This window comes from Sarcophilus harrisii, chromosome 2 (genome assembly GCF_902635505.1).
Source record: "Sarcophilus harrisii chromosome 2, mSarHar1.11, whole genome shotgun sequence".
In the NCBI taxonomy this organism is placed as follows: domain Eukaryota; kingdom Metazoa; phylum Chordata; class Mammalia; order Dasyuromorphia; family Dasyuridae; genus Sarcophilus; species Sarcophilus harrisii.
In genome coordinates this window covers 216,406,879-216,434,483 of record NC_045427.1, presented here as the reverse complement: position 1 = coordinate 216,434,483, position 27,605 = coordinate 216,406,879, and the positions used below count along the sequence as shown (strand labels likewise).

Sequence of the window (27,605 nt, the reverse complement as noted above, 5' to 3'; positions counted from 1 at the left end):
AGGACAGAAAATTCAGGAGAGAAAGACGCTAAGTGAATGCTGTGATTATGAAAGATGAGGCTAGAAGAGCAAGGGGAAGGAGGAGCAGCGATGATAGGATGTGGTTAGGGTTAGTGAAAGATACTGTTGTGGATGGATGCATAGTATCCTGGGCATCTACTAGGGAGTGGAGCTTCTGGGATGAGTGAAACTCCTTGGGTTCATTGTCTCCTATATGGACTAATTAACTTTTGGCTTCAGGTCAGCTCAGTCCAAGCTCCAGAGTTCCATACTTCTTCCTTTGACTTATTTTTAGCAACTGGTGACCTCAGTATACGCCCGCCAAACAAAAATAAACCTCTTGGAAATAAAAGAGTATAACTCTGAGATAGACAGATGGAAGGACAGACACAAAGACAGACACGATGTAAGTTCCTTGAGAACAGGCACTACTGGGGATTTTGTTTATTATTTCTCTAGCACCCAGTATAGTGCTTAATGTAAGCACTTTAATACATGCTTGTTGAATAATTGGTAAATGGCTAGAAACTATTTTAATTTTGTCTTCATATTCTTGGTGTATGCCACAATGACTGGTACATAATAAAACTTTACTGATTTTAATCAAAGTTATTGAATGATGAAATAAAAAAAACTCCATGAGGAGATAGATCTATAGGAAAGAAGGAAGGAAGGAAGGTAAGAAGAGAGAGAAAGGGAAAGAAAGAATAAGAGAAAGAAAAAGGAAGTAAGGGAGAGAGGAAAGTAGAAAAGGAGGGAAGGGAGAAGAAAGGAAAGGAATAAAGGAGAAAGGAGGGCAGATAGGAAGGATGGATATAGAACTTATAAATCCTTAGTCACCATTCTCACCCAACAAACTTAAACTATCAGTTCCCAGCAACCAATTCATAGGCCTTAAAGCAAACCATAGCCTTAAGGAAGAGGTACTACATGGAGAATGGGGGAAAGTTACCTGAGGTTTGGAGGATTGAAAACAAGAACTGTGTGTTTAATTGTCTTGGAGATTCAGCAGAAGGTGATAGGCTTGAAAGTAGCATTTTCTGGTTACATCACCAGTAGCATTTCACCTTCAAAGATGGCCTCAGTCTTTAGAATGAGAAGCCCCCTTTTACCTACTACTTGAAACCTTCCTCACCTTGAAACAGGAGAATATTAAGGTGGTGTTCCTCACACTGCAAAAGCAGCTCTCAGATAATACCCATTTTCCCTCCTTTGCTTTTCAATCTACTAAATATTATCAACAAAATACTGATCCCAGAAGGGTATTCAGCCCAGCATCTTTTCATTTCCCATTATAATTCGTTTCTCCAATGGTACTCTCATGTAATCCTAAAATCAGAGGCTATTAGAATTGGAAGAGATCTCAGAGGTCCAATCAGCATTGCTTCCTGTTGCAATGGTTTAATGCCAACCCTATAGATTAGCTGGTCTTTCCCACTCTATCCAGAATATCTGCCTTGCAGAACAAGGTTAAAATCACCAGATTCTTCTCTCCCAGTTTCAATCCATTTTATCCCATCCTACTTAGAGAAAAGGTTCTAAGTAGAAGGAAGCCTTTCCTTGATTCCCCTGATCTAGATTTCATCCTTCCATCTCAAATGCATTATAAGTCTACTAAAATATAACACTACTGGCTCCACTTCCATTAGTTTGAGTTTTTTTTTGAACTGTTACTTTAAATTTTCCAAGGTCTAAACCAAAATAGAATTATAACAAGGGGATCTTAAAGATGATCTAGTCTTAAAGATAATAAATTTAGAGAGCTGGAAAGGACCTTTAGCCAACATCTTCATCTTAAAGATCAGGGCTCCTTAAACTTTTTCCACTTGAGGCACTTTTTCATCCAATAAATTTTTACGTGACCCCGTCTTGAATCTAAATCAAGGTGTTTCTGGCAGCATGCAAGTTCATTGCAAAGCGTGCATGTTGTATATTCAGAACCAAGGTTGCAGTGAAGTTGTACAATGTAACACAAGCAAGCACTGCCAGAAACACTTTGGATTCATTATGCATTTGATTTCAAATTAATTTTTTCTTGTTACATTCAGAAACCTTTTGCTATAGATTAGGAAACTGAGGCCCAGAGAAAGTAAGTGATTTTTCCTGGAACACATAGCTATTACATGTTGGAATTGGATATAGGACAAAAGTACCAAGCATCTTAGTCCAGTCTTCTTTCCAAATTTCTTTTGAATATCCCCACAATCATTCATTACTATATTCAGTATTTATTAAGTTTGTATAATAGTCACCTAGGCAGCCCAAGAAGAGCTAAAGGAAATATGTTGCAGTCTCCACACACATTTACAATCTAATTGGAGAGATGAAAAAATGTATATATGAAATGGCTAAAGATCCATGCCAGACATTATAAGGTTTCATGCCAGTATTATTAGTATAGGCAATGAATGCTTCAGGAATTCTGAAAAGGGAATGATCTGGTTGGGCTAAGGTGATAGGCACAAGCTTCATGAAATAGATGGATCTTGAGCTGACCTTGGAGAATGGGTAGATCTGACTCGAGAAAGAGGAAGAAAAAAGACATTCCAAGCTGGGAAATAGCATGGTCAAAGACACAGAGGAGGGAGGAGTCAGTCAGTCTGGCTAGAGGGTTTTTGCACTGAGGAATAGTAAGTAAGACCAAAGTTGAGAGGCAGAGTGAATTTGAACCATGGAGGTCTTTAAATTCCAGGCTGAGTGGTTTGGAATCAAAGAAAAAGTAACCCTCTTCAGGTCAAGAACTATGTCACTTTTATATTTGTATCTCCAATGCCTATCAAGTGGGATGTGTTTAAGAAATGCTTGTTGATTGATCACTCATACTCTACCTTAAAGACATAGAGAGCCATTGAAGTTTATTGAACTGAGCATTAATGTGATCAAGTGGTTCAGAATAGGCTAGATTGGAAAAAGAATAGTATTAGGGATGCTATTGAAATGATCCAGATCAAGATCCTATACCTTTTGGCATGTGAGAATGGAAAGGAAGTCCATCTTTCAATAAAGTCTGATATTTTAGCTATGCTTTATAGTCTTACACTTTATAGTACAAAAGTTAAAGTTTTAGTGACTTTTATAGTCATATAGTATATATCAGAGACAGCATTTGTGCCCAGAGCTCCTGGTCAGCTCTCCAACCAAGTCTCTCACAGATAGCCATTATGAAGAAAAAGAAATAGACTGGGGATTGACTGGATGAATATATATGGCTGATAGAAAGAGAGGAGTCTTCAATGTAACTAGAGAAAGATGCTGTCACTATTAATAGGAAGTATAGAAATTGTTTCTTATATTGTTCTGTATACAACATGGCTTCAAGCAAAGGAAGTCACCTTTCTAAGGCACAGATATGATCTCTTCAATACCTTGCTAAATAACCACTGGTGCTTTCCTATTATTTCTAAGATCAAATTCTAACTCCTCTGTTTGGTATTTAAAGTCCTTCAGAATTTGGCCCCAACTCATCTTTCTACCCTGATTAGACATAATTTCCCTTTCTGTACTCTACAATCCAGACAAATGCATTTTTTATGATTGCTGTAGATGTCATTCCTTTTTCCATCTCTGAATGTGCACAACCAGGCTGTTCATTATGATGGAGATGGAAGAAAAAAGTATATGGAGAATGGAACTTGGATATAGATTATCAAATTAATTCAACTCAACCAATTTCAATTAAGTTCTGTGCTGTTCCTTAAATCTGGGATACACTGCCTCATTTACCTGAGCTCCTTAGAATCTCTAATTTCCTTTAAACTTCAACTTAAGTGATATCTTCTACAGGAGACCTTTTTTGATCCCCTCCCTCCTGCTATACATGTATCTCCCCAATTACCACCTTGCATTTATTTCAGAATATAGAAATTATGGTGTATGAATGTAATGGGATATTATCATTCTGTAAGAAATGATGAGCAGGCTGATTTCAGAAAAGCCTGGAAAGACTTACATGAACAAGTGATGAGTGAAGTGAGCAGAACCAGGAGAACATTGTACACAGTAACAGTAAGATTATATGATGATCACCTGTGATAGACTTAGCTCTTCTCAGAAATACATTGATCCAAGATAATTCCAATAGACTTGGGATAGAAAATACCATGTGCATCCAGAGAACTATGAAGACTGATAGATTGAAACATACTATTTTTACCTTTTTAAAAATCTGTTTACTTTTTCTTTCTTTTTGTTTCCCTTTTGTTCTGATTTTTTTTTCACAACATGAAAAAAAATATATGTTTGTATATGTATAATCTATATCGGATTGCTTGCCATCTTGAGGAGAGAGAATGTGGGAGAGGAAGAGTGAAAAGAAAATTTGGAACTCAAAATCTTGCAAAAATGAATGTTAAGGACTATCTTTACATGTAATTGGAAAAATAAAAATAAAACACTGTTAAATTAAAAAATGAATATATGTTACATACATTTATTTATATACTTATTGTTTCTTCTACAGAAGGGAGGGTCCTTGAGGGCAGAAATTATTTCAGTCTTTGCATATACTTTGCACAGTGCCCATTAATAAATGCTTAATAATTGACTCATCAAACAACCAAAATCTTTTCCCTCCACTTCCTACAGGTCCTGAGCCTTTCCTTCCTTGTTCACATCAGATATTTATAATAGGTTCTCATTGCTCCCTTTCTTCCCCCATCCCCAGATTTAGCCACTAGATGATGTACATTTTGATCTTCTGATTCTGCCTGGTAAATTAATTCCTATGACCATGATTACAAAAAGAAGAAGCAGAAGGCCTCTATGTGGCTGTATTGGGGGTTGGACAGGACTCATACTTATCTTAGAACCATAGATTTAAGCTGTCAAAGGGACTTAGAAGACATTTAGTCTAGCCCCTTCACTTTACAGATGAGGAAACTGAGGCTGTGGTTTGCTCAAGGTCACAGAGATTAGAAGCATCAGAGATAGTATCTGAACAGAGGTCCTCTGACCTTTGAATCAGCACTTTGAATCAGTGCTCTTGCCACTGTACCATACTGCCTTCTATCAACTAGGATGTTCTGCATACTGCTTCCTCTAAAGTGTTTTGTGCCCTAACAAGTAGGATTTAGTTTGAGGTAGCCTAGGCTGCCTGAAGGATATGGGCTTAACCTGCTAACCTCTCCTCAATCTTAGGTTTCAGAAGGTCCAGTCTCTAGCAATGTTCACCCCTATTTTCCTAAACTCCATAGACATATCTCCAAGATACTGGTAGCTTGACATTAATTTTCTATTTCTCTTGTTCTGTACTAGATAATGCCATACCAATCAGGTCCCATTTATTCCTAACATATATTCACACACTTCACATTTATGATATTAGATCACAGAAAAGATCAACATATACAAGGATTCTGTGTTATGGTCCCTTTTGGCAGGCTTGTGAAGCTTTTGTGCCTCTTCTTACAAAAATGCTTTTAAATGAATAAAATACATAGGATTACAAAGGAAACCACTTATATTTGAAAAACAGATATTTAAAAAAAAATTTTTTTAAGTACTTAGACCTCAGGTTAAGAATCCCTGATGTAGTCCAACACTCCCATTAGAACTGACATCATTACTCAAAAATATTAGGCGATTTTCCAGAATCACAAAGTAGGATTTGAATCCAAGTTCACTTTCCCTATCCACCAAAGCATCAATTAGTGCCTGTCTTTTGTTCTTTCTTGGCTTCCCTAGTGCCTAATTGTGTCTAGCACAGAACTTAATTGAAATCCGTTGAGTTGAATTAATTTGATAATCTATATCCAAGTTCCATTCTCCATAAACTTTTTTCTTCCATTTCTATAATACCAACCCTGTTATCTCTCTGCCTGTAACAAGGAGCCACTTCAACCCTCCCCAAATTTTGAAGAGAGACTAAAATTGCTCTGTAGCCTCCATCTCTCTTGCTTTACTATTAGTAAGTGAATTTAATTCAAGAGAAACTGCTAGAGGGAGAAGACTCAAGTCTAACACTAGTCTAGAGTGAACAATCTTTTTAGTTTTGGGTCTTTATGTTGGGAAAGAGCTTCCCTCTAATACTAAGCAACTCATACACTGGGGAATAGCAAGGGTGTGTGGGAATTGTCACTAATCGATTCCTTGAGGCTCTGGTGATTACAGCGTGATATTCAAATCAGATTTAGGTGGTTATTAGAAGAGATACAGCACTTCCACCATTGAAATATACTTACTAAGTAAGCAGAATATGCAGATAGGCTGAATAATCTTTTTAAAAACATTATTTTAACATCTGTCTCTCTGTCTCTCTCTCTCTCTCTCTGTGTGCTCTTTCTCTGTTTCTTTCTCTGTCTCTGTCTGTCTCTCCCCCATCCTGCCCCCTGTCTCTGTCTCTCAACATTACTTTCCTTCCCAAATATATCCCTTTTCCTGCTCCTTCCCTATTCTATCCTACCTTGTCTGTTGAAAAAAAAAAAAGAAAAGAAAAGAAAAAGGAAGGAAGGTTCAACAAAAAACTAACTCACATTAACTGAGTCTGACATTCATTCTATGTGATGCTCCAATCCCATGAGCTCCAACCTTTTTTAAGAAGGTAGGGAAATATATTGTCTCATTTCTTCTTTGGTCAAACGTGGTCATTTTAGTTTCAGATTGTCTATTTTCAGAGTGAGATTTTCTTTATTTTTTTTTTCTTTTGATTTTTCTGTTTCAGGGCTGTCATCATATATCCCTTATTTTGCTAGTTTATTTTAGATCCTAATTCACATAAGTCTTACCATGTTTTGCTTAAGTCTTTATAGCCTTTGTTTCCTAAGGTACAGTAATATTCCATCCCATTCATGTATCACATCTAGTTTAGCCTTTCCCTAATCAGTAATATCTACTTTGTTATCAGTTTTTGGCTATCACAAATGCAAAAAATGCTACTATGCATATAATGGTCTTTTTTTTTTTTTAAACCTTCTTGGTATTTACAGTCAGAGGTGGGATCAGGGTAAAATCTTAAGAAGGTTGAGGCTTAGCTCCCTCCAGCAGATGGATCCAACCCTAACTATAAATTCTTGGTAATTGCTGACTATGGCTAAGCCACTGATAATTGATGGGAGGAGGATCACTCAAGAGGATCAATGTTCTGAGAATGTAAGCCTAGCAATTTGCTACGACTCTCTTAAAAGAGTCCCAGGTCCTTTGTATTGCTAAAAGGTGATAAATTCCTGCCTATTAGGGATAAACGTACAAGAGACACTCCCAAGCTCCTGGAGAAGTTCTTCATTTTCCCCCAGAGTTAGAACCATTAGTTCTGATGCAATTTCTCTCCTGAGATTTCATCTGTATTTTGTGAACCTCTTGTGAACCAGACAATATGTGTAGTAGAACATAGTAAGTGCTACATAAATGTTAGTAGTATTGTTGGTGATAGTGGAAATGGTAGTAGTGATAGAAGTAGTAGGAATAGCAATAGCTGGAGCAGCAGCAGTAGTAGTAGTAGTAGTAATCGTGGTAGAAAGAACACTGGACCTGGAATCAAGAAGGAATCTGGTCCCATGGAAAAAGAATTATCTGAGTTAAAATCTTAATTCTACCACTTTCTGGCTATGTGACCCTGGGTAAATCCCCTTAACCACTTGGTTAACCTCAGTTTCCTCATCTGTAAAATAATATTAGTCTAGTTGGCCTCAAGAGTCTCCTCTAATTATAAGTCTTTGATTCTCATAGACTGCCTTTGAATCTCAGCTTTGATATTTACTAGCAGTATGAACTGGGCAAGTCACTTCACTCTCTGAACCCCAATTTCTTCATATGTAAAAAGGAGTATGTGGGTGTGGGTGTGAGACAACACTGATATTGCCCATTCCCCAAGCTGCTTATGAGTGATTTATCTTAAAATCCTAAATAATCAAAATAAATGTGAAATAGTATTTACATCATTGTCTTATTTGATTTCAAGATCTGGTAGGATTTTTAGTACCTCAGGATTTGACTTTACAACTTCCTTCCATAAATAGTTGCCCTGGTATATACTGGATCTTTGTGTTCTTTGAGGGGAGCGAAGAAATGGAAACAAGGGGCCTATCCATTGAGCAAATGAAACAAAAATGTATTTTTTTAAATACTTGAATGTTATGGAATATAATTGTGCAGCAAAAATAACAAATATGAAGAATTCAAAGTCATGTGGGAATATATGTATGAATTGATAAAGAGAAGAGTAAGAAGAACCAAGAGAACTATATACAAAATGACTACATAAATTTAAAAAAAAAAAAAAAAAAGATCAGCAAAAAGTAGTTGAGTTGGAGCAGCTAAAAAATCAGCAAAGGTTCATTAATGTATCATTAATGATACATATATCTCCCTCTCCAGAGCAGAGACAGGGAACTATCAGGTCAGGATGTGATACATTGTTAGAAGATCATTGTATCAAGTGTTTTTGGTTAATTGTTTTTCTTTGTTACAAGGGAGGGGAGAGACTGAGTGGGGATGGTGGGGGAGAGGAGCACATTTCCAGAAATTACAGAAAAAACTAAAGATATCAATAAAACTAAAAAAAAACCCCAAAAAACAAGAAACCTTCATTTCCTTAGTTACTGGCCCTGCATTTTCTCAGCTTCATAGGCCAGATGATGGCTTCCCTGTTCAAGTCTTAGCTGAGACATCCTCCCTCCCCTGCTGATCTCCCCCTCATCCCTCCAGTTCCCTCCAGCAAAGTCAGATGCTGTAGCATCACTGCTGCTGACACAGGCATAGTCAGGGCATGAAAGGAGAATTTAAAAAAGCAGCTCAGGCTTCTAAGGCCAGAACCCTGCAGACATTTTATCCCGGCAGGTAATTTATAGTGCTCTTTCTGATGGTTTCTTCTACTTTATTATTATAATTTTTTACATAATAAGAGCACATTAACATTATCCCCACATGTGCTAGGCTCCTACTAAGTACTTAAGGAAGTCACTTTCCCTTTCCCCTCCTATTTTAATCTATGAGAATGTCATCACACCAGAACATTCAGCACTGAGCTTCCTCTGAATCCCAATCTCTCTCATTGGTAACCTAAAGCTCCTTTTGCCTTTTCTTTTTGCATTTCAGCCTAGACACCAGAAGTCATTCGTGCCTCCTCTCCCCTAACTTTAAGGTCACTGGATAATTCCCAAATTTTCCACTCTGTGGATGTATCTGTGCACACATATGTATACTCACACATGTATTTATAATGGCTTAGAAACCTAGCCTTCTGACTTTATATGCAAGCCTAGGAAGATTAAAAAAAATTCTAAAATACATCTGTGATCTCATCCATTTGGATGTTGCCTCCAATGAGGTAAATCACAAGCTAGCCAAGAGAAAGCAAAAAAGCCTCTAGCATAATGGATGAATCCCCCCTGGAGCAAAGTTATAGAAGGATATGGACAGGAATCACACAGCATGAGATGGGCAAGCATGTAGAGGCCGTGATCCAGGCAGGTTATCCTTGGAAAAGTGGGATACCTCCTGACTATGCTCCTGGAAAACTGCCTACCATTGCTGGGACTTTTGGATCATCCTCTGTCCTGAGGCTAAGGCATGGTACAGTAGCAGGAGTGTTGCATTTGAAGTCAGAAGACTTGGGCTAGTATCTTTGCTTTACTAGAGATTACCTGAGTGATCTTGCTCAAGTCACTTCTCTGTGGGCTTGGTTTTTGTAAAAAGAGGCATTGGACCAGATAGCTAATCTATTGGGAAGAAAGGTACTTTCCAGCTCTAAATCCAGAAATCAGTATCCATAACATCCATAGATACAAAGCTCCTAGACAGAGTCCTCTTTATTTCATAGAATGTCAGAACTGGAAAGAGCCTTAGAATTAATGTAGCTCAATCCCTTCAGGCAGTCAGCCAAGAAGCATTTATTAAATGCTTGTTATTTGCTTTTGTTGTTTGTCCCTTCTTGAAGAGGACCTCATCGGGGAGATGATGCCATGACATGCAAGTGAACTGGATTTAAATGAGGGAGGGCTGTGCAAGGTCACCTGCCTCACCTTCCCCTCCAGAGCCATCTAGGTCTAGTGGCCAGATACACATTAGGATGACTAGAAATGGCCCTGGATGAAATGGGAGACCTTGGCCTTTTTAAGCTAAGGTCTTCAACAGGTTTCAGTTTGACTGAGGCAACACTCCTTCAGTGATTCAGGCTAGGTAGCAATTGAGGTACAGAATCTCCTCTTTCACCTAGTCAAAAAAACCAAACAAATTCAAAAGCTAAATAAATACTCTCTCAAGGTTAAGGTTAAGGTAAATAAACTCTCAAGGTTAAGTGCTGGGATCACAAAGAAAGGCAAAAACCTTTCCTCAAGGAGCTTTTATTCTAAGGGAAATTTCTCTCATTTTTACAAGAAACTGAGATTGTCACTTGTTCAAGGTCTAGAAAACAGAGCCAGAATGTGGATACAGGTTTTTTGACTCCTAGGTCAGTCTGATTTCAGACAATGGCCATACTGCTGTTTCATCTGACCCAAGAAAAAGCTAACATTGGTCCCATTTTAGCTATCTATAAACTATCCAGTACCTCTGAAAGTGGCCGGTACTTCCTGCTCTACATCTGTTCAAAAAAGAAAAAGGGAAAATTCCTACTCAAAGGACAAGGTATACCTTCCAAAGGTTGAAATATTCTCTTCCTGTAGGATCATAGGATTTTATACTTGGAGCTGGAAAGAACCTTTCAATACCACCTAATCCATTCCTCTCATTTTGTTTTTATTTTTTCCCTAGGTCATCCAAAAAATTATAAATTCAACTGAAAGGAAAATAAACAAATGCAAAATTTATTTCCCAATATGTCTTCAGTGATCTAGTCTTATCATCCATGACAGTGGAACCAATTACATTTGGATTACATCTTAGCAACCAAAAAGAGAAAATAGAAATGACTTAAAAAGATGAAGTCAAGAATCAACCCAAACATTTAAAAATTCAGTAAACAGTGGTTCAAAAAGGATGGTGACTTAATGACTGTTATACAACATAATGATTGTTTCCTTTTTTTGTTTTTTATCCTTAATATCTGGCACATAGTAGACCCTTGAAAATGCTTGTTTTGATTGAGTGGGTGACAGGATAGAAAAACCAGAAAGATAAGGATCAGAAGTCCTGTGTTCAAATCTTAGTCCATCTTGGTCTCACTAACAATATTATCTTGAGCTAAACGACCTCATTTAGTTTTCAAAAGCTTTGGCTTCCTCCTTTATAAAATTGGACTAATACCTACATGACCTAGTTAAAGAATTTTTGTGAAGCTCAAAGATTAGTTCTAAGGTTCTAAGCACATCATCAATCAATCAATCCCCAAGCATTTATTTAAACATATATTGTGTGCTAGGTTGTGAACACAAATATGCAAATGAAACAATTTCTACTCTAAGGGAGGCAACAAAACAGATATGTATACACAGAATACATAGAAAGAAAATAAATATAAAGTCATTACATTAAAGATGGTTTGGGAAAGAGGGCATTAGCAGTTGGAGGGATTAGAAAAATGCTTCTATAGAGGGTAGTTTGAAGACAAAGAAAGCATGAATGACTTGAATGAAAGGAGAGGACATAGGAAAAGGCCTCCTGGATGAAGTGATGCTTGAGGGGATAGGATGCATTTTATAAAGCACTATAGGTAAGAAGAACATTCCAGGCCTGGGAGGTTGAGCTGCCTAGAGTACAGAAGAACATGACTTCCCTACTTAACCCCAAACTTTTTCATTGTATATATCCAATGCCTTTACACCCAGTCTGTCAACTCTTCCAAAACATTGTTTTGTACCAATTCTCTCTTCTTGAACCTCTTTTGATCAGTTTCCACTCCAGAACACAAATGTCAGGATGATGTGGGACAGGGAACCCTTGAGCTGTTTTAACTCTCTTTTCTCCCCAGAATTCCCAGCACATCTGTTTTCATCTTAGGGTTTTCCCTGGCTCACGAGCTGGACAGAGTCCAAGGGCACTCACCAGTGGGTGCTTCCGCTTCCGGCCAGGCCGTCCCACCTTCCTCATGGGAGTGCTGGAATCTTGTCGCTCCTCCTTGCTCTTCGGTTCCTCCAGCTCTTCTTCCTCCTGTGGGCACAGACATAAGCTGCTCAGCTAGGGTGTGGGAGGAAAACAAGAGAAGCCCAAAGACTGAGAAGATGACTTGGGAAATCTTTCTCCTAATTACCAGGCTCACTTAACACTGGTTGGCCACAAACCACCCCACAAAGCACTTTTGACTCATCCAGTCACCAAAGACTAGCCTTGGCTCATCACTAGTGATAACAATGGAGATCAAGGAAACAAAGAAAGGCCTTCTGGGTCAAAAAACTCCAGGGGTTGCCTCTTTCCTCTGGATAAAATACACACTTCTCTGACATTTAAATCCTTCCACAAGGCTTCCACCTGGCTCCAACCCACCTTACTTATCATTCCTCTTCATGTCCTCTACTTTTCAGCAAAGCTAGCTTACCTGCTGTTCTTCCCACAATATTCTCTCATCTTTCTACCATTGCAGGCTGACCTCCAAAACTGGAATGCCCTTGCTCCAAATTGTCACTCTTTAGAATCTCTTGTTTGTTTATTTATTTATTTATTTTTAACTCAGCTCATATTCTATCTTCTACGTGAAGCCTTTCTTAATGTCCCCAGATGCTCTGGCTTTCTCCCCCTTAATTACTCTGGATTTATTTTGTATACATTTTTTTATGGGAATATGTTTCTCCTTTTAGAATGTCAACCAGTCAACAAACAATTGGTAAGCATCTACAGGGTAAACCCTGCCCTCAAGGAGCTTACAGTGAAATGAAAAAGATATTGTATTAAAAGCTATGTTCAGGATGAATTGTAGATAATCCATAGTTGAAAGCACTGGAATTAAAGAGACTTGGGAAAAGCTTCCTATGGAAGATGGGATGTTAGCTGGGATTTGAAGACAGAGATAAAGAGTGAGAGAGTTCCAGGCATGAGGGGAAGATAGGGAGACAGATCTTGTAGGAGATTGATGTCATTAAATGCAGAATATGAGGGGAAGGAGGGTGCAAGGAAATCGGAGAGATGGGGAGGGGGGAAACAGGGTTATGAAACAGGTTTTTTTTTAATAATGGCTTTTTTTCAAATACATGCAAAGATAGTTTTTTTGTCATTCACCTTTGCAAACCCTTGTGTTCCAAGTTTTTCTCCCTCACTTTTAGACCCCAAGCAATCCAATAGAGGTTAAACATGTGCAACTTAGAAAAGCTTTGAACACCAAAGATAGGATTTTACATTTGATCCTAGAGATGATAGGGAGCCACTGAAATTTATAAAGTGTGTGTGTGTGTGGGGGGGGAGGATGACATCATCACACCTGCAATTTAGGAAGATCACTTGGACAACTGTGTGGAAGATTGACTGGGGAAAGATTGTGGCAGACAGAGCAACCAGCAGGTTAATACAGTAATCAGGTGTCAGGAACTGAGCAGAGAAAAGAGGAGAATATGCAAGAGATGTTCTGGAGTAAAACTGACAGATTTGGGCAAAGGAATGGGTATGGGAGGTGAGAGATAGTGAGGAGCCAAGGATGATTACTGGATTTCCAGCCTGAGTGACTAAAGGGTTAGTGGTATCCATAACAGGAAGAAGACAGAAATTTAAGCTTCTGAAAAGCAGGCACTTTTTGTTTTTGTATCTATTCCTGGTACTTAGCATATCGGTTGTAAACATAGTAAGCATATAGTGGAAGCTTAAAAAAAAAATCTTGTTATATGGTATGGCTTGGAGTATGTGGGGGGTGGGTGGGAATGGAGGGAATACAGAGAAAATTTGGGCAATTTAAAAACAAATCAATCAAATTTATTTTTTTTAAATATATACTTAGTGATATGAAGTGAAAGACCTCAATCTGGACCCAGAGGTCCCCAGTTCAAAAGGCAGATATGGCATTTAATCATCTGTGCATAACATTTAACATCTTTGGACTTTAGTTTCCTGAAAGGGTTGAACTAGATTCTCACTAAATCAGTAAAGTTGTTAAGTACTCTTGGGGTTGGCCAAATGATCTTAGAGAGAAATCTGGATTGAGTGGTGAGAGCAACACCCACATTAAAAGAAGGGAGATGGTGCAGCTAGGTGGCACAATGGATAGAGCACTGGTTCTAGAGGCAGGAGGACCTGAGTTCAAACCTGGCCTCAGATACTTACAAGTTGTGTGACCCTGAACAAGTCACTAACTTCCCCCCAGAAAAGTAAGGCAGGAGATGGGGGAAAGATAAATAAAAATACAAGAAAATTGAGACTGTAGATACAGGGTATTTATTCAAAGAGTTAAGCTGTGAAAAGAGTGTCAAATGATTTTTGCTTTTTTTCCATAACAGGATAGGATTGTCCTAAAAGATAGAGAGAAGCTGAAATGTTATGTAGTCTGAGAGTATGAGAATAAAAAACAAGGTCTAAGGAAGTGGGAGGCAGCTAGGCATCATAGTAAAACCTTTCCCACTTCTGATGCTTGCTAGCTAAGTGATCCAGAGCAAGTCACTTAACTTCCCAGACCTCAATCTGCTCATCTGTAAAATGGGGTTATGTGACATTGTGTCATGATGGATAGAGAACCAGCCAGGCAGTCAGGAAAATCTGGGTTCGTGTTAACCTTCTCCATAGGCTTCTCCATAGCCTGCTCTAAGACTCTAAATTGCATAGCAGGCACCCATCTGTAGCCATATCAGCAGAGAGAGTTTCCTCACCAAGTTCTTGATATTCTGGAAGTTGAGAGGAAAGGCCTAAGGAACATGGACTAGTTGGGAAAATGGTTCTGCAAAACCAAGGTGAGATTTACTAGAGATACAAATGATACAGAAGGGGAAAAAATCCTTGGAAAGGATCTCTCTCTCTCTCTCTCTCTCTCTCTGTCTCTCTTTCTCTTTGTCTCTCTGTTTCTGTCTGTCTCTCTTTCTGTCTCTGTCTCTCATCTCTCTCTCTCTCTCTCTCTCTCTCTCTCTCTCTCTCTCTCTCACACACACACACACACACACACACACACACACAGATTACATAAATCAAATTACATCCAACACCCACCCTGGTTCTACAGATCTTAATAACAAACCAATAAAAGAGTATGCAGACATGTATATCTATAGACATACTCTTCTCCAGCAAGATATAATTATTTCCACTCATCCTCACATCCCCATGCACACCAACTCCACACCATGTAGATGCGTAGGAGCTGAGTTTTCAGGAAACCAAATACAAGGGGGACTAGATTTGGATCAAAAAACCAGGATTTGGGTTCAAATCCTACTTTTATCACTTATTACCCATGGGACCTTGTGCCTCGTACTTAATCTCTTTGGACCTCTGATTCCTCCTATGTAAAATGAGGGGGTAGGACCAGATGATCTTCAAAGTTCCTTACAACTCTAAATCTATGATCTCAGTATAAATGGAAACTGTGCAGCCATTCAGATAAAAATTCCAGGTTGCTTTGTTTTTGTGGGGTCTTTTAGACCTGAACTGATGTATGGACTACATGACCAGAGATATACACTTACCAATGACAGATTCAGTACATCAGCACACCTACCTACAGGCCCAGAAAGTAACCCATTTATCATACTGTGTTCAGGGAACAGGGCAAACACCTGTCCTATAGTTAATCCCTTTACACCAGACTGTGTCCACATGCAGCTGTTATGTTCCCAAAGGCATGATTTGACCTGAACTGCCTCCAATTCTATGTACTGATAAGCTATGTTATAATAATGTTGTATTACAAACATACACACAAAAAATACAGGCTGGCATTTAAGAATAGATAAAATACACACAGTACATAGATGCTGCTGATAATGATGGTGAGATCTGACATTTATATAGTGCTTTTTTTTTTTTTTGAAACTTAGTTCCAATATCCTGGTTGTAACTGAGGACCATAAATTCAAAATTGAAAGAGATATCAAATATCATCTCATCTAACTCTCTAATTTTACATATTTGGAAACTGAGGCCCAAGGAGTTTAGGGTCACAAAAGTAGTAAGTGGCAGAACTGGGATTTCAAGTTTTCCAGCTCCAAATCCAATTAAGTCCCTTTTCTCTCTTTGGTACTGGTTTAGATACAGATCAACTGAATGTAGATCCCTACAGACAGAGCCATAGTTCAATAACCACACATATACATATACTCCATCTCAAGAAATATATACTTGCACGAGATATGCAGGCACTCAGGAAGTCAGAGACATATACACATCTGGTCCTTCACAGATAAAAATTATGCTACTGACACCCCACCAGCTTAGCCTCATTCAGCCTTAGAGTCTCCTACCCTGTTCCCCTTTTGACTAATAATAGACACTTGAAAATGTGGATTAGGAACTATTACTTCAGGTTATTGTCAAGGAGCACAGTTGAGCAAGCTGGCTCAGAGAAGGGTTGAACCGAGGGCCTCTCTCAGCCTCAGGCAACACAGATGGATATAGCAGTAGGTCCAAAATCAGGAAGACCTGAATTCAAATCCATCAGGAAACAGTTACCAGCTGTGTGACCCTAGGTAAGTCACTGAGCCTTAACTATAAAATGGAAATAACAATAGTATTCACTGCTCAGGGTTGTTCTGTGGATCAAATGAGATAATATTTTAAATCCCTTAGCATAGTGTCTGGAACATAGCAGGCAATTATACCTTTCTTTCTTTTCTTTCCTTTTTCTTTTTTTTTCTTTTTTGCTTCCTCTCAGACATTAAGTTATAGAATAGATGTCAGTTTGCATTGGTGAAGATTTTCCTCCCCAAAGAATTCCTTACACTATTCAATTCACAAGACCAGAAAAAAAAAGTCTCCAGTGCCTAGAAGTCCCTTGCATGTAGTAGAGACTTGAAAATATCTTTGTTTATTGCCTGATTCACTGTGAATTCACTAAGACAGAGGAGTTGGTGAGTGGTTAACTAAAAGATCACAATTTTTCTGTGCATATCTTTTGATTCAACAGGGCCACGCCTGGGTCAGAATCCCAAAGAAATCATAAAAGAGGGAAAAGGACCCACATGGGCAAAAACGTTTGTAGTAGCTGTTTTTGTGGTAGCAAGGAATTAAAAAATGAATAAATGCCCAACAATTGGAATGGCTGAATAAGTTATGGTATATGAAAATAATAGAATATTATTGTTCTATAAAAATGATGAACAGGCTAATTTTAGAAAGATTTACATGAACTCATATTGAGTGAAGCAAGCAGAACCATGAAAAGATTATATACAGCAACAGCAGGATTGTGTGATGATCAACTATGATTGACTTGGTTGTTCTCAATGGTTCAATGATCCAAAGCAATCTCAATAAACTTTGGATGGAAAATACCACCCACATCCAGAAAGAAGTATGGAAACTGAATGTAGATCAACACATACTATTTTCACTTTTTTTTATCCTCATGATTTTTCCCTTTTATTCTGATTTTTCTCTCCCAACATGATCTATATGGACATATGTAAAAAAAAAAAATGAATGAACATGTAAAAACGCTTTTACATGTAACTAGAGAAAATAAAAATAATTTTAAAGAAAAGTACAGTTTTCCTTCTTGTCTTTCTTGCTAAGAGCAAGGGGGTAGATCGATTAATTAGGGACTGGAATTCGCCAGGCTAGTCACTCCCTGGATCCTTTCTCACATAATGCTCAACATCCTATCTCCACTCTCTCCATTGCCTGGCATTTTTCTACCTTACTTCAGAGTACTTCATCACTTTCTGGAAGCCTAAAGATAATACTCTTCCTGTTAAAGCTGGACTTGGAGTCAGGAAAGCCCAAGTTTAAATCTTGCCTAAGACACTAACTGGACAAGTTAACCTCTGCCTCAGTTTCCTTAGTTATAAAATAGGGATAATAACACCTAGGCTTGTTGTGAGAACCAAAGGAGATAACATATGTAAACCATTTTTGCAAACCAGATAAATGCTAGCTATTCTGCTTTTGGGAGGTGAGGTACCAATTGTCCTATTCCGCCCCCCTCCCCCAGAGGTCTTTGCAGAGGTAGACTAGAATTAAAAAGCCCATCAATCACCAAGTATTTATTAAGCATCTACTATGTGCCAGGCACTGGAGAAGCAAAGAATAAAAAGAAGCAATTCCTGTCCTCAACTAGCTTATTTTTTTCAGAGCGAAACAACTTATATTTATGAAAATATGTACTGAATAAATACGAAATAAGTGCAAAGTAATTTGGGGACCTTAGAGATCATCTAGTTTGTTTTACAAAGAAAATGAAGCTCAGAAAAAGGGTAAATAAATGACTTTCAAGTCAAAGAACTAGTTAGAAGGACTCCAGGTGTTCCCAGCCCCAGATGCTGGGGGAGTCAGGGCAGTCCAGGGCTTGCTCAGTCAGCATTTCTTCCCTCTCCCAGTCCCAGTGGAATGCCCCCCTCCCAGGTCTCTCCCACTCCTACTCTCTTCTGGGCTCAGCTCAGCTCAACATGTGCTGGGCCCAAGGCAATTCTGGACTCCACCTTCTTGGCAGGCACCCCAGCTGCTTCCCTCCCCCCAGCCCTTTCTGGACACCTTCAAACATGACTCAATTCACTCTCCTTTCCAGTTCTTACCTCCCAGTGTCTGCTGCGTTGCTGGGAGCTTAAAGCAAGAGAAGACTGCGAGAGACCCCAGCTACAGCTTGCTAATGGGGCCAAGCTGGGGATGCTTTATTCATAGCAACAGTGCCTCCTGACTCCCCCAGAGCCACTGCTAAGTCCAGATGGTGGCCTCGGAGCACTGATTACTGGGGGTACAGGCACAGTCTTGATGCCTGACCCGTCAGTCAGAGATTTTGTCATCCTATTGCTCATTTTCCCCTTCCCCTACTCTATTTGAGAGAGTAAAGAGTTCCATCCGTGGGGGCATGCAGAAAACAGACAAGGTAGCCAGGTCTGGAGGGAGCCTCAGGTGAGATTAAACTCCTTTCTTATCCTTTTCAGGATTCTGTCTTTAAGATCTGGAAAGGACATTGTGGGCTATCTAATTCCACACTGCCCCCTATCTTCCCATTTCACAGATTAGGAAACTGAGTCCTATTGAAGGAAATTGACTCACCCTCTATCACATGGGTAGTATGTGATTTAAACCCAATTCCTCTGGCTCCAAATTCAGTACCCACTGTGTCAGACCAACTGACCCTTTGTTTTATGTAGTTTTCACATTCTAGGTTAGGTTTATACCTTCTATCAGCTCTTTCATTCTAATTTTCTCACTAGCTCTCTCCTCGTTCCCCCTCCCTCTCTCCCCCTCTCCTTATCTCTCCCTCTTCTTCCCTTATGTTCTCCCCCTCCTCTTCCTCCTTTCTTTTCTCTCCCCCTCCCTCCCCATCTTTACCCCTCTCTCTTTACCTTCCTCTCTCCACCTCCCCACCTTCTTTTCTTCCCTTCTCTCTCCCTCTCTCTGTGCAAAATTATTAGCTTAGCTAATAAGTGTTTAAGTGTCTGAGGATGAATTTGAGCTCAGATTCTCCTAACTCCAGTGCTAGTGCCATAGCCACTGCTCCATGTAGCTGCCCCTCTCTTTTACTCTAGTGAACCCTGGAGGAAGATAGCCCTAAAGGAAAGTGATCTCCATCCCTCTCTCTCCTGTTTTTCTTTCTCTTCACTTTTCCAAACTCTTCTGACTCAGTATACACACATAAATAGATGTAAACACATGTGAATATATAACTAAGCCTCATTCTAAGTAAACCTGTTATATAAAATTTTAAACTCGAATAATCAATCAACAGATTACTAATTAGTAGCTACTTTTATAGAACCTGAAATCTAACATTTAGGAAATTCTCAGGGTATAGACACAAATATACTTGATGTTTTTGCAACAGATGTGTTCCTGAAAAGCTATGTGTGCATCTTCTTCTTGTGAATATGTACATTAAGGGAGTTGCTATTTAAAAGAATCCTAATGTATATGTGCTGCAAAGTGATCTATCACTTTCTCTCCACAACTAATTTTTTGGGTGTCTTTTCAGGTTTCAATAGGTCTGTTTTGCTCATTGCTCAATTGCAACTTTTGAGCTCTATTCTAATCAGTTTTATTATCCTCTATGCAGTGGGGGCAGTTAGGTGGCACAGTGAGCCTGGAGTCAGGAAAAATCTTCCTGAGTCCAAATCTGGCCTCAGACACTTATTATCTGTGTGACCCTGGGTAAGTCATTTAACCCTGTCTGCCTCAGTTTTCTCATCTGTCAAATGAGCTAGAGAAGGAAATGGCAAACCATTTCAGAATGGGGGAGGGGAATCATGAAAAGTTGGACATAACTGAAAAATGATTGAAAAAAAAAACAATAAAAATAGACAGTTGTGAATAAGGAATCAAGGGATGCTCCAAAATGGAAGATGACCATGCTGTCCAAGGGACAGAGCTGGGAAAGGACTGGGGGGGGGGGGTTGATGGGAAAGGGGAACTCCCAGAGCTGGGAAAGCATTGAGTGTACTTCAGAAGGGAACAAAAATGAATTACGAGGCAGAGCAGGAACAGGCCATGGGTAGGTAAGCCAGGTGCCTGTCTAGAGTGAAACCAACAGAAAGCAGTATTGAAGGACACCTCTGAATAAACAGTATAGTACAGAGTGTCCCAAAAGTCTTAATGCAATCTTAAAATTGTACTAAGACTTTTGGATTAGCTTGTAAATAATGGCAGTTCTGAACTGGAATCCTGACTCTAACGTTAAAACAGGCAAGTTAACTCTTGGAGCTTATTTTTTCATCTATATAAAGAGGAAAATTAAACTCACAGGACCTTCCTACCAGGAATCTATGATCCTATTAGGTCTTTTGATACTCAAAATGTTGAAATCCCAAGCATTAAAGGACCAACATATAAATCATGTATACATCCATCTATCAATTCATGCATATTATTCTGGATCTCTGACTTCATTCTGGAAACTTCAGGTAATGGAATCTTTCTACTAAGGCAGATCACCATTTTCTCTCAAACTTATAGTTTTCTTTTTTTTTGTTTTTTTTGGGGTTTTTTTTTTTGCGGAGGCAATTGGGGTTAAGTGATTTGCCCAGGGTCACACAGCTAGGAAATGTTACACATCTGAGGTCAGATTTTAACTCGGGTCCTCCTGATTTCAGGGCTGGTGCTCTATCTACTGTGCCAGCTAGTTGCCCCGAAATTTATAGTTTTAGAGAGTTTTTTGGGATACCACAAGGTTAAATGACTGTTCCAGGGTCACACAGTTAATATGCCAGAGGCAGGGTTTGAAGCAAAGTCTTCCTGCTTCAGGGGTGAGCTCCCTATCTATGTGACACTGCATTGTATTATATTACTTTTATAAATGTATTTTTTTGTTGTTGGTTTGTTTTGGTGGGGCAATTGGGGTTAAGTGACTTGTCTAGCTAATGACTGTAATATGTCTGAGGCCAGATTTGAACTCAGTTTCTCCTGGCTCCAAGGCTGGTACTCTATCCACTGTGCCATCTACTGCTCCTAAACATACATTTCTTTTAATGTCAGAAAAAATCTCCCTCCCCACCTTTAAAAAAAATTTTGGAGGCAACTGGAGTTGTGACTTGCCCAGGATCATACAGCTAGTGAGTATGTGAAACCACATTTGAACTCAGGTCCTCCTAATTTCAGAGCTGATGTTCTATCCACTGCACTATTTAGCTGCGCCCCCCCCCCCAAAAAAAATCTCATTTTAGCATACCCACATAGGCATTTTGTGTTAAGTCCATTTGGATATACTCATAGTAAAAGGATCAAGGCTTTCAGAGAATAATATCACACCTAACTGTTTTAATAGGTAAAATTTGATTTTTTTTTTTTTGGTCATAGTAGGAAAAAGATTATTGAAGCTGGAGTAGATTCATAAAGGACTTTCTAATTTTGTTGCTAAGTGGGGACAAGCACAAAGAGACACACAGACAAGAGGAGATGTCCCCAGATATTATGTTCCTACCCTACTGAGTCAGGAGATACTGTGAGGCAGAGATGTTTGAGGATACCTGAAGAATGGGCTGAGGGAGATTGGAGGCAGAATAGGGTGAACCATACAGAGTTGGGAAGCAAAAGGGAGTGTATGAATTCTCACAGAAAGGGGGTGGGGTAAGAGTTCAGAAAAGAGAAGGCTGGGTCAGTCACAGATCCCCAGAGACCTGTGGCTTGGAAAATTGCCTCACACGTGATTGTGTATCCAACGCATTTATGCTAGATTAGTTGAAGTCACTAAGCCTGGCCCAAGTACTAAAGAAGCAGAATTGGTGCTGGATGTGTGATGCCTCCCAATTATAGACACCTAATCCTGGGGTAGTCCCAGATCTTAAGGGGATAAATTAAGGTCTCCCATCCTGTGTCAATAATTTGGACAATTTCCATGCACTTCTGGAGTTAGAAGTAAAAACAGCTACCCTGGACTCACAACAGAGGCAAAGTGACAGTATATACCAGGGGACTGCCTAGTATGACCATAGAATTGTATGGTTTTGTGAGTGTAATGTTCTAATTCTCCTGCCAGCCCTGTGATATTATGCCTATTTTGTAAATAGGGAAACTAAGGCTAAAAAAGGTTCAATAACTTCCCTAACATCACATGGCTGATAGGACAAAGTCTGTCTATAGATTTCCCCTCACTAATGGTCTTCAAAGGCAGGATGACTTCTTGTTAAGTATGCTATAGTGGGGAATTTTTCTTTGACATAGGTTGTACTTGATAGTTAAGTGAAATTCTACATTCAAATCCAGGTCTTTTGACTCTCAAGTCTAAAGCTCTGTACACTGACTTAGCCTGAATGATAATAGATGGAGGATGAACTTGTCTCTGGCTACACCAGAGGAGACATAAGCAATGCACCTTAAGGTGTGACAGAAGCTACCCATCTAGGGTCTTCAGAGGAACATCTGAGTTGTAAAGTCTGAGAAACACAGCTCAGATTCATAGAATCCTAGATCTAGGTCCAAAAGAGATCTGTAGGCCCATCTAGTCCAATGTTCTTTTAATATGTAAAGAAACAGGTTTAAGGGGCTTGTCCAAAGTCACATAAATAGTGACAAAATCAGGATTATTCATAGGGACTGCTTAGAAATCTCCAACCTATTGTTTCTGAGGTTGGGATATCCATCCTTGCCTTTTTGAGGTCAGGTGCATGGACTAGACCTAGACATGGGCTAAATGCTTTATGGAGCCCTCCTAATCACCAAACTATGACTTCTACTCTACTCCCTTTTCTCATTCTCCCCTAATTGGAGTTCCTCCATTATCCTTCCCCCCCTGGACATTCTTTGCTTCACAAGGTTGGCAGCTTTTCCCAACAAAGATGTTTTAAAACCTCCCTCTTAAAACCAATCTCTCTCAACTCTTGGCTCTTTGCCACTGTCCTCCCCTCTCTTCTCACTCGAGCCCTTTCCCTTTTCTCACTTTGAGCTGTCACTTCCGTTCTCTATCTACCCCCTCCTTCTGTTGGTCTTTCCTTCCTTCCTGTTCTTTCGCCAGATGCAGAATCACAACACTGGACTAGGGATCACAAGACCAAGATTCATACTCCAAAACCTGGCTTAGCCATACTTGCTAGCTATATGGCATCCACATAACCCTCTAAATAGCAAGTAATTTTATTTTGTGCTAGACCTGTGATTTTATCAGTGTAGAGAAGTACTAATGAAGAAACTCTGTTTACTAAGATAGCTCAGTACCAATTTGGTAATTTAGGGCACTGAGATTAAAAGGCTTGTCCAGGGTCACATAGACTATATATGTCAGATAAAAGACTTGCCTCCAAATTAGCTCTAACCACTATGATACTGTCACTGTAAAACTGGCTTAATTATACCTGTTCTATTGACCTCCATGATGTTTTCAAGCCTTAAACAAAATCATACAAAGGCACAACTCATCTAATGTCATTAACTGATTTCTCTAAGAGAATAGTATGTGAAAAACTGTTTATGAGGGCAGTGAGTTCCACAGGAACAGGGTCATAAATGTAACTAAATTGTTGTAGAGATTTGTGACATTGGAATGGAGTTCAGTTATAATATATTAATGACATAATGAAATGATATTGGTCCAGACATCATTGGACATGACTGTATAAGAGGATGCTTTGTAATCTGTAAGGCACTGTTCAAACATAGGGTATCGTGTTCTCTATTGCTTGTCTTTCTTCTCCCCTCCATCTCTAAGCAACCTGAGCTCATCCTTTCTCAGAATCCCTAATCTGCTATGGACACCTCTGGCCTGCTGACCTTGCCCTTGTCAAACCTTTGGAAACTTCTCTAAGAGGAAGTGCTCCATAGTCTGTGCTGAAAAAAATGTGTGACTTTGGACAAGTCACTTTCTGGACCTTACTTACAAATGGAAGGTTTGGACAGGATGACTTCCGGTTCTAAATCTATGTTTGTGAGTTGCCAGTTTTAATCTAGGATTGTGTGATTCTCTTCTCCCAGTAAATGAATGTGGCGGAGGAAAGGAAAGAATTCTGCTTAAATGTGAGTCCAGAAAGAAATAACTTCTCCCCCCGCCCCACATGCATGCAAGTGCCCATGTCATTCAATCAGCCAAGAGCAGCAATGATATCCATAATAGGGCATCATGCTCTTTTGTTCGACTGTTTTTGTCCTCCTGTGCTTTTCTTTACAATAACTACTGTCTCTGACCTGTCACTTTTCATTTCCTCTTGGTTTTCTCCTGTCCCCAGTCTCTTCTTCACTTCATCCCAATTCTTCAGGCTTCCTAGATACCTCTGCCTAACACTGTCACCTTGGATTCAATTTGATGGGAACAGCTTATCTGGAGGAAGGTCTCCTCTGCTCAGACATATTGAGATCTCCATGCGTGCACCTTGGGTTTTTCTGGCAGTTGCACATGTGTATGTATATATTTTGGTGATGTGCTACTATATTCTTGCACGTTCTCTATGTCTTGCCTTTTCTGTGGATGGCTCCAATATTGCTGTCAAAGCCAATTTTGAGCTCACATGTCATGAAAGTGTGTGTGCCTCTGCAAGGGGAGGCAGAAACTGACATGGGTGATGTGAGATCTTGAGGCTGCTCCCCATGGACACAGAGTAGAGACTCTGCAGGTTAGTGAATGCACATTTAGTGATGGGCTTCGGAGCAGGACAGAAGGAGGAGTCAAGAATTATTCCAAAGAGTAGAATTCCTGGTTCTACCATAGATCTTGATTTCTTCTATTTAGGAACATAGGACTTCCACCCCTGCAGTCAAGTATCTTTCCCTATCTCACTGAGACAACTTTTTAATCTTTTTGAAAAAACCATCTTACCACCTGCTTTATATTCATTATATCACACTTGTATAGTCATTTACAGTTTTTCAAAGCACATCCATTACTACATTGCACCCTCACAACAATAGGTATAACTGTTTCCATCTTACAGATAAGAAACTGGCTACATGAAATTAAACAATTTTCTCAGTATCACATAACTGGACCCAAAATTAGAAAGCAGGTCTAATGGTCCTTCCATTGCATCAGGACATGAGGGTTAAGCATGGCTTCTTCGGTTTGTCCCCCAGGATAGCCCACGGATTCTTCAGTTCAGTAGAGCTCACCATTCTTGCCAAAGTCCAGTTATTCTTTCCCCTATACCTTTAGGGAGACAGCCAAGCAGCTGGGGAGGGAGGGAAGCAGGGAGGATTGAGCAGCAATGATGCATCTATGTAGGGACCCATCAAGCATCTGGTTAGTTTCCTTGTGTACTCCATACAGACCCCTCCTCCCCCCTCCCCCAAACCACGTCCCCCTGGTGCACTCTTCAGTCGGCCCACAGCAGCTGCCTACCTTGCGGTCCTCGTCCCTCTCCAGGCTGGAGCTGCTGCTGTCCACGGTGGTGGCGCCACTGGAGGGCATCGTGGGCTGTCTGAGAGGTAGGAGGCCGGCCGGGGAGGGGTAAGCAGGATTTGTTGGCTTTGGATAATTTTTTTTTAAAACCAAATTTTAAACTTTAAAAAAAAAAGGAAAAAAAAAGCATACACATGCAAATCCACAAATCCCAGCGTCAAGTCTCTGGTAAGATTCAGTCCGTCTGTAGGATTGGGATCCAAGCGGCTCCACCTGCCAGAGGAGAGGCAGAGGGGTCAGCAGGGGATAGTGGGGTTCATTGGGATCCTAAATTACTTCCCCAATCTCATGGAAGAGCCTGTCTTTTGAGACCCTCATTTGGTGCCTTCAGATTTACTGTTAGATTCCAAGTTCCCATTCCTGGTTCCGACTTTTCCTAATACTCACATTTGCTAGCTCTTCCAGCTCACTTTACACTCATGACCTCATTTTACCCTTCTTTAGTCTGATCACCCTCTCCCATCCCCCAAGCCCAGGCAGGAAGTCCCCCTGACTTCCCTTCACAATGATTTTGGGGAAAATACCGACTACTCCAGAGACATGGCTTTCCCTTCTACCTCCCCAGCTCCAAGAAGCTTCCTGCCTTTCAGGCATGCCAGCGTTGCCCTGCCCACCTGCCGCTTTGAGGCCTTTGGCTCTGTTCCCTGGGGCCTGTTGCTGTGGGCACAACCCAGGCAGGCTGCTTCCAGAGCCTTCCAGCTGCTGCACTTGCCTCCTCTCTCCTCTCTCCTTCTGCTCTTTTCTTTCCCCTCCCACACGGTGACAAATTCCACCCAAATCCAATTGCTATGGGGAATTCTTAAGATCCTTTTGCCCAGTTCCTTTCCCATCCCCTCTTCCTTTCGGAGCCAGCTAAACCCCTTGATGGATCTCTCTGACCTCTTTTCATTCTAGACCCCCATTTTAGCCCTTTCCCTTTCTCTGATCAGGCCCATGAACTCATACACCTTCCCACCTACCCACCCCCACACATACCCTCCACCACCAGCTTGCCTCCTGCCCTTCTAGAGGAAGTAAGCTAGTCACAGGATGTAACAAAGAGAATGCTATTTCACATAACCCACTCCAGAGTAAATCAGTCAGCAGTTCAGGGCAGCCCCATGATGAGACCCCAAATCTGGGCCTGATTGTGTGTAAAAATGTGCCTGATGAAGACTCAAACACCTGACCCAATTTCCAAATCTATTCCATCTGCTCAGAGTTCCTGACACTGGGAATGAACTGGGGAGACTGAGGCAGGAAGAGAGACCATTGTGGATGTTCAATGACCATCCTCAAATAGGGAAAACTCTGCCCCAACCAATCCTAGTCTATCCAGACCCAATCCTTTTGGGCTAAAAAAACAAGACCTAGAGAACAGACATAAGGAGTATGAATTGATGCAAGATATTAACATCTTTCTCTTATTTTCGCATTCCAGCTTATATTATAATGAATAATGTCATATCAGGACTTAGGTAACTATCTTGTCTATCTTCTCCATCCCCTCCCCCATATGTATACATGTATACTATACATTTATACTCATACACATATAGACAAATAGATGTACAGAGGAGTTGAGGTTCTTCTTTTATTTTTAAGTGTTATCAGATGATCCTGGTAGCTTGTGCCATGAGTTCATGTGGGGAAGCATTCCAACTGTTTCAACTTGCTTTTCCTATCACACTGCCCAGAACAAAAATACAGCCTATTGTGACAGACCTAGGATGAGACATCTGGGATTTAACCTTCCTCAATCATCAATAAATATTTGTGTGACTTTGGATAGGTGCCTTAACCTCTCTGGGCCTCTGTTTCCTCATGTGCAAAATGAAAGGTTGAACTAGATAACATCTGAAGTTCCTCCTAATTT

At 40.0% G+C, this 27,605-nt stretch overlaps 1 protein-coding gene across 2 annotated transcripts in view; it reads right to left on the bottom strand.

Annotated features, from left to right (window-relative positions):
- Nucleotides 1–27,605, bottom strand: part of DNMT3A (DNA methyltransferase 3 alpha) — a 152,406-nt gene that overhangs the window by 93,387 nt on the left and 31,414 nt on the right. Inside the window, exons 2-4 of one of the 2 annotated variants that reach the window (XM_031951438.1) lie at nt 25,883–25,963; nt 25,691–25,769; nt 11,917–12,021 (exon numbers count right to left, since the gene is read on the bottom strand). In XM_031951438.1, coding sequence (XP_031807298.1) covers nt 11,917–12,021; nt 25,691–25,759 — 174 coding nt within the window. In that variant the 5' untranslated portion in view covers nt 25,760–25,769; nt 25,883–25,963. Of the gene's footprint in view, nt 1–11,916; nt 12,022–25,690; nt 25,964–27,605 lie in introns of both variants that reach the window. The other variant, XM_031951439.1, reaches the window with a different exon arrangement.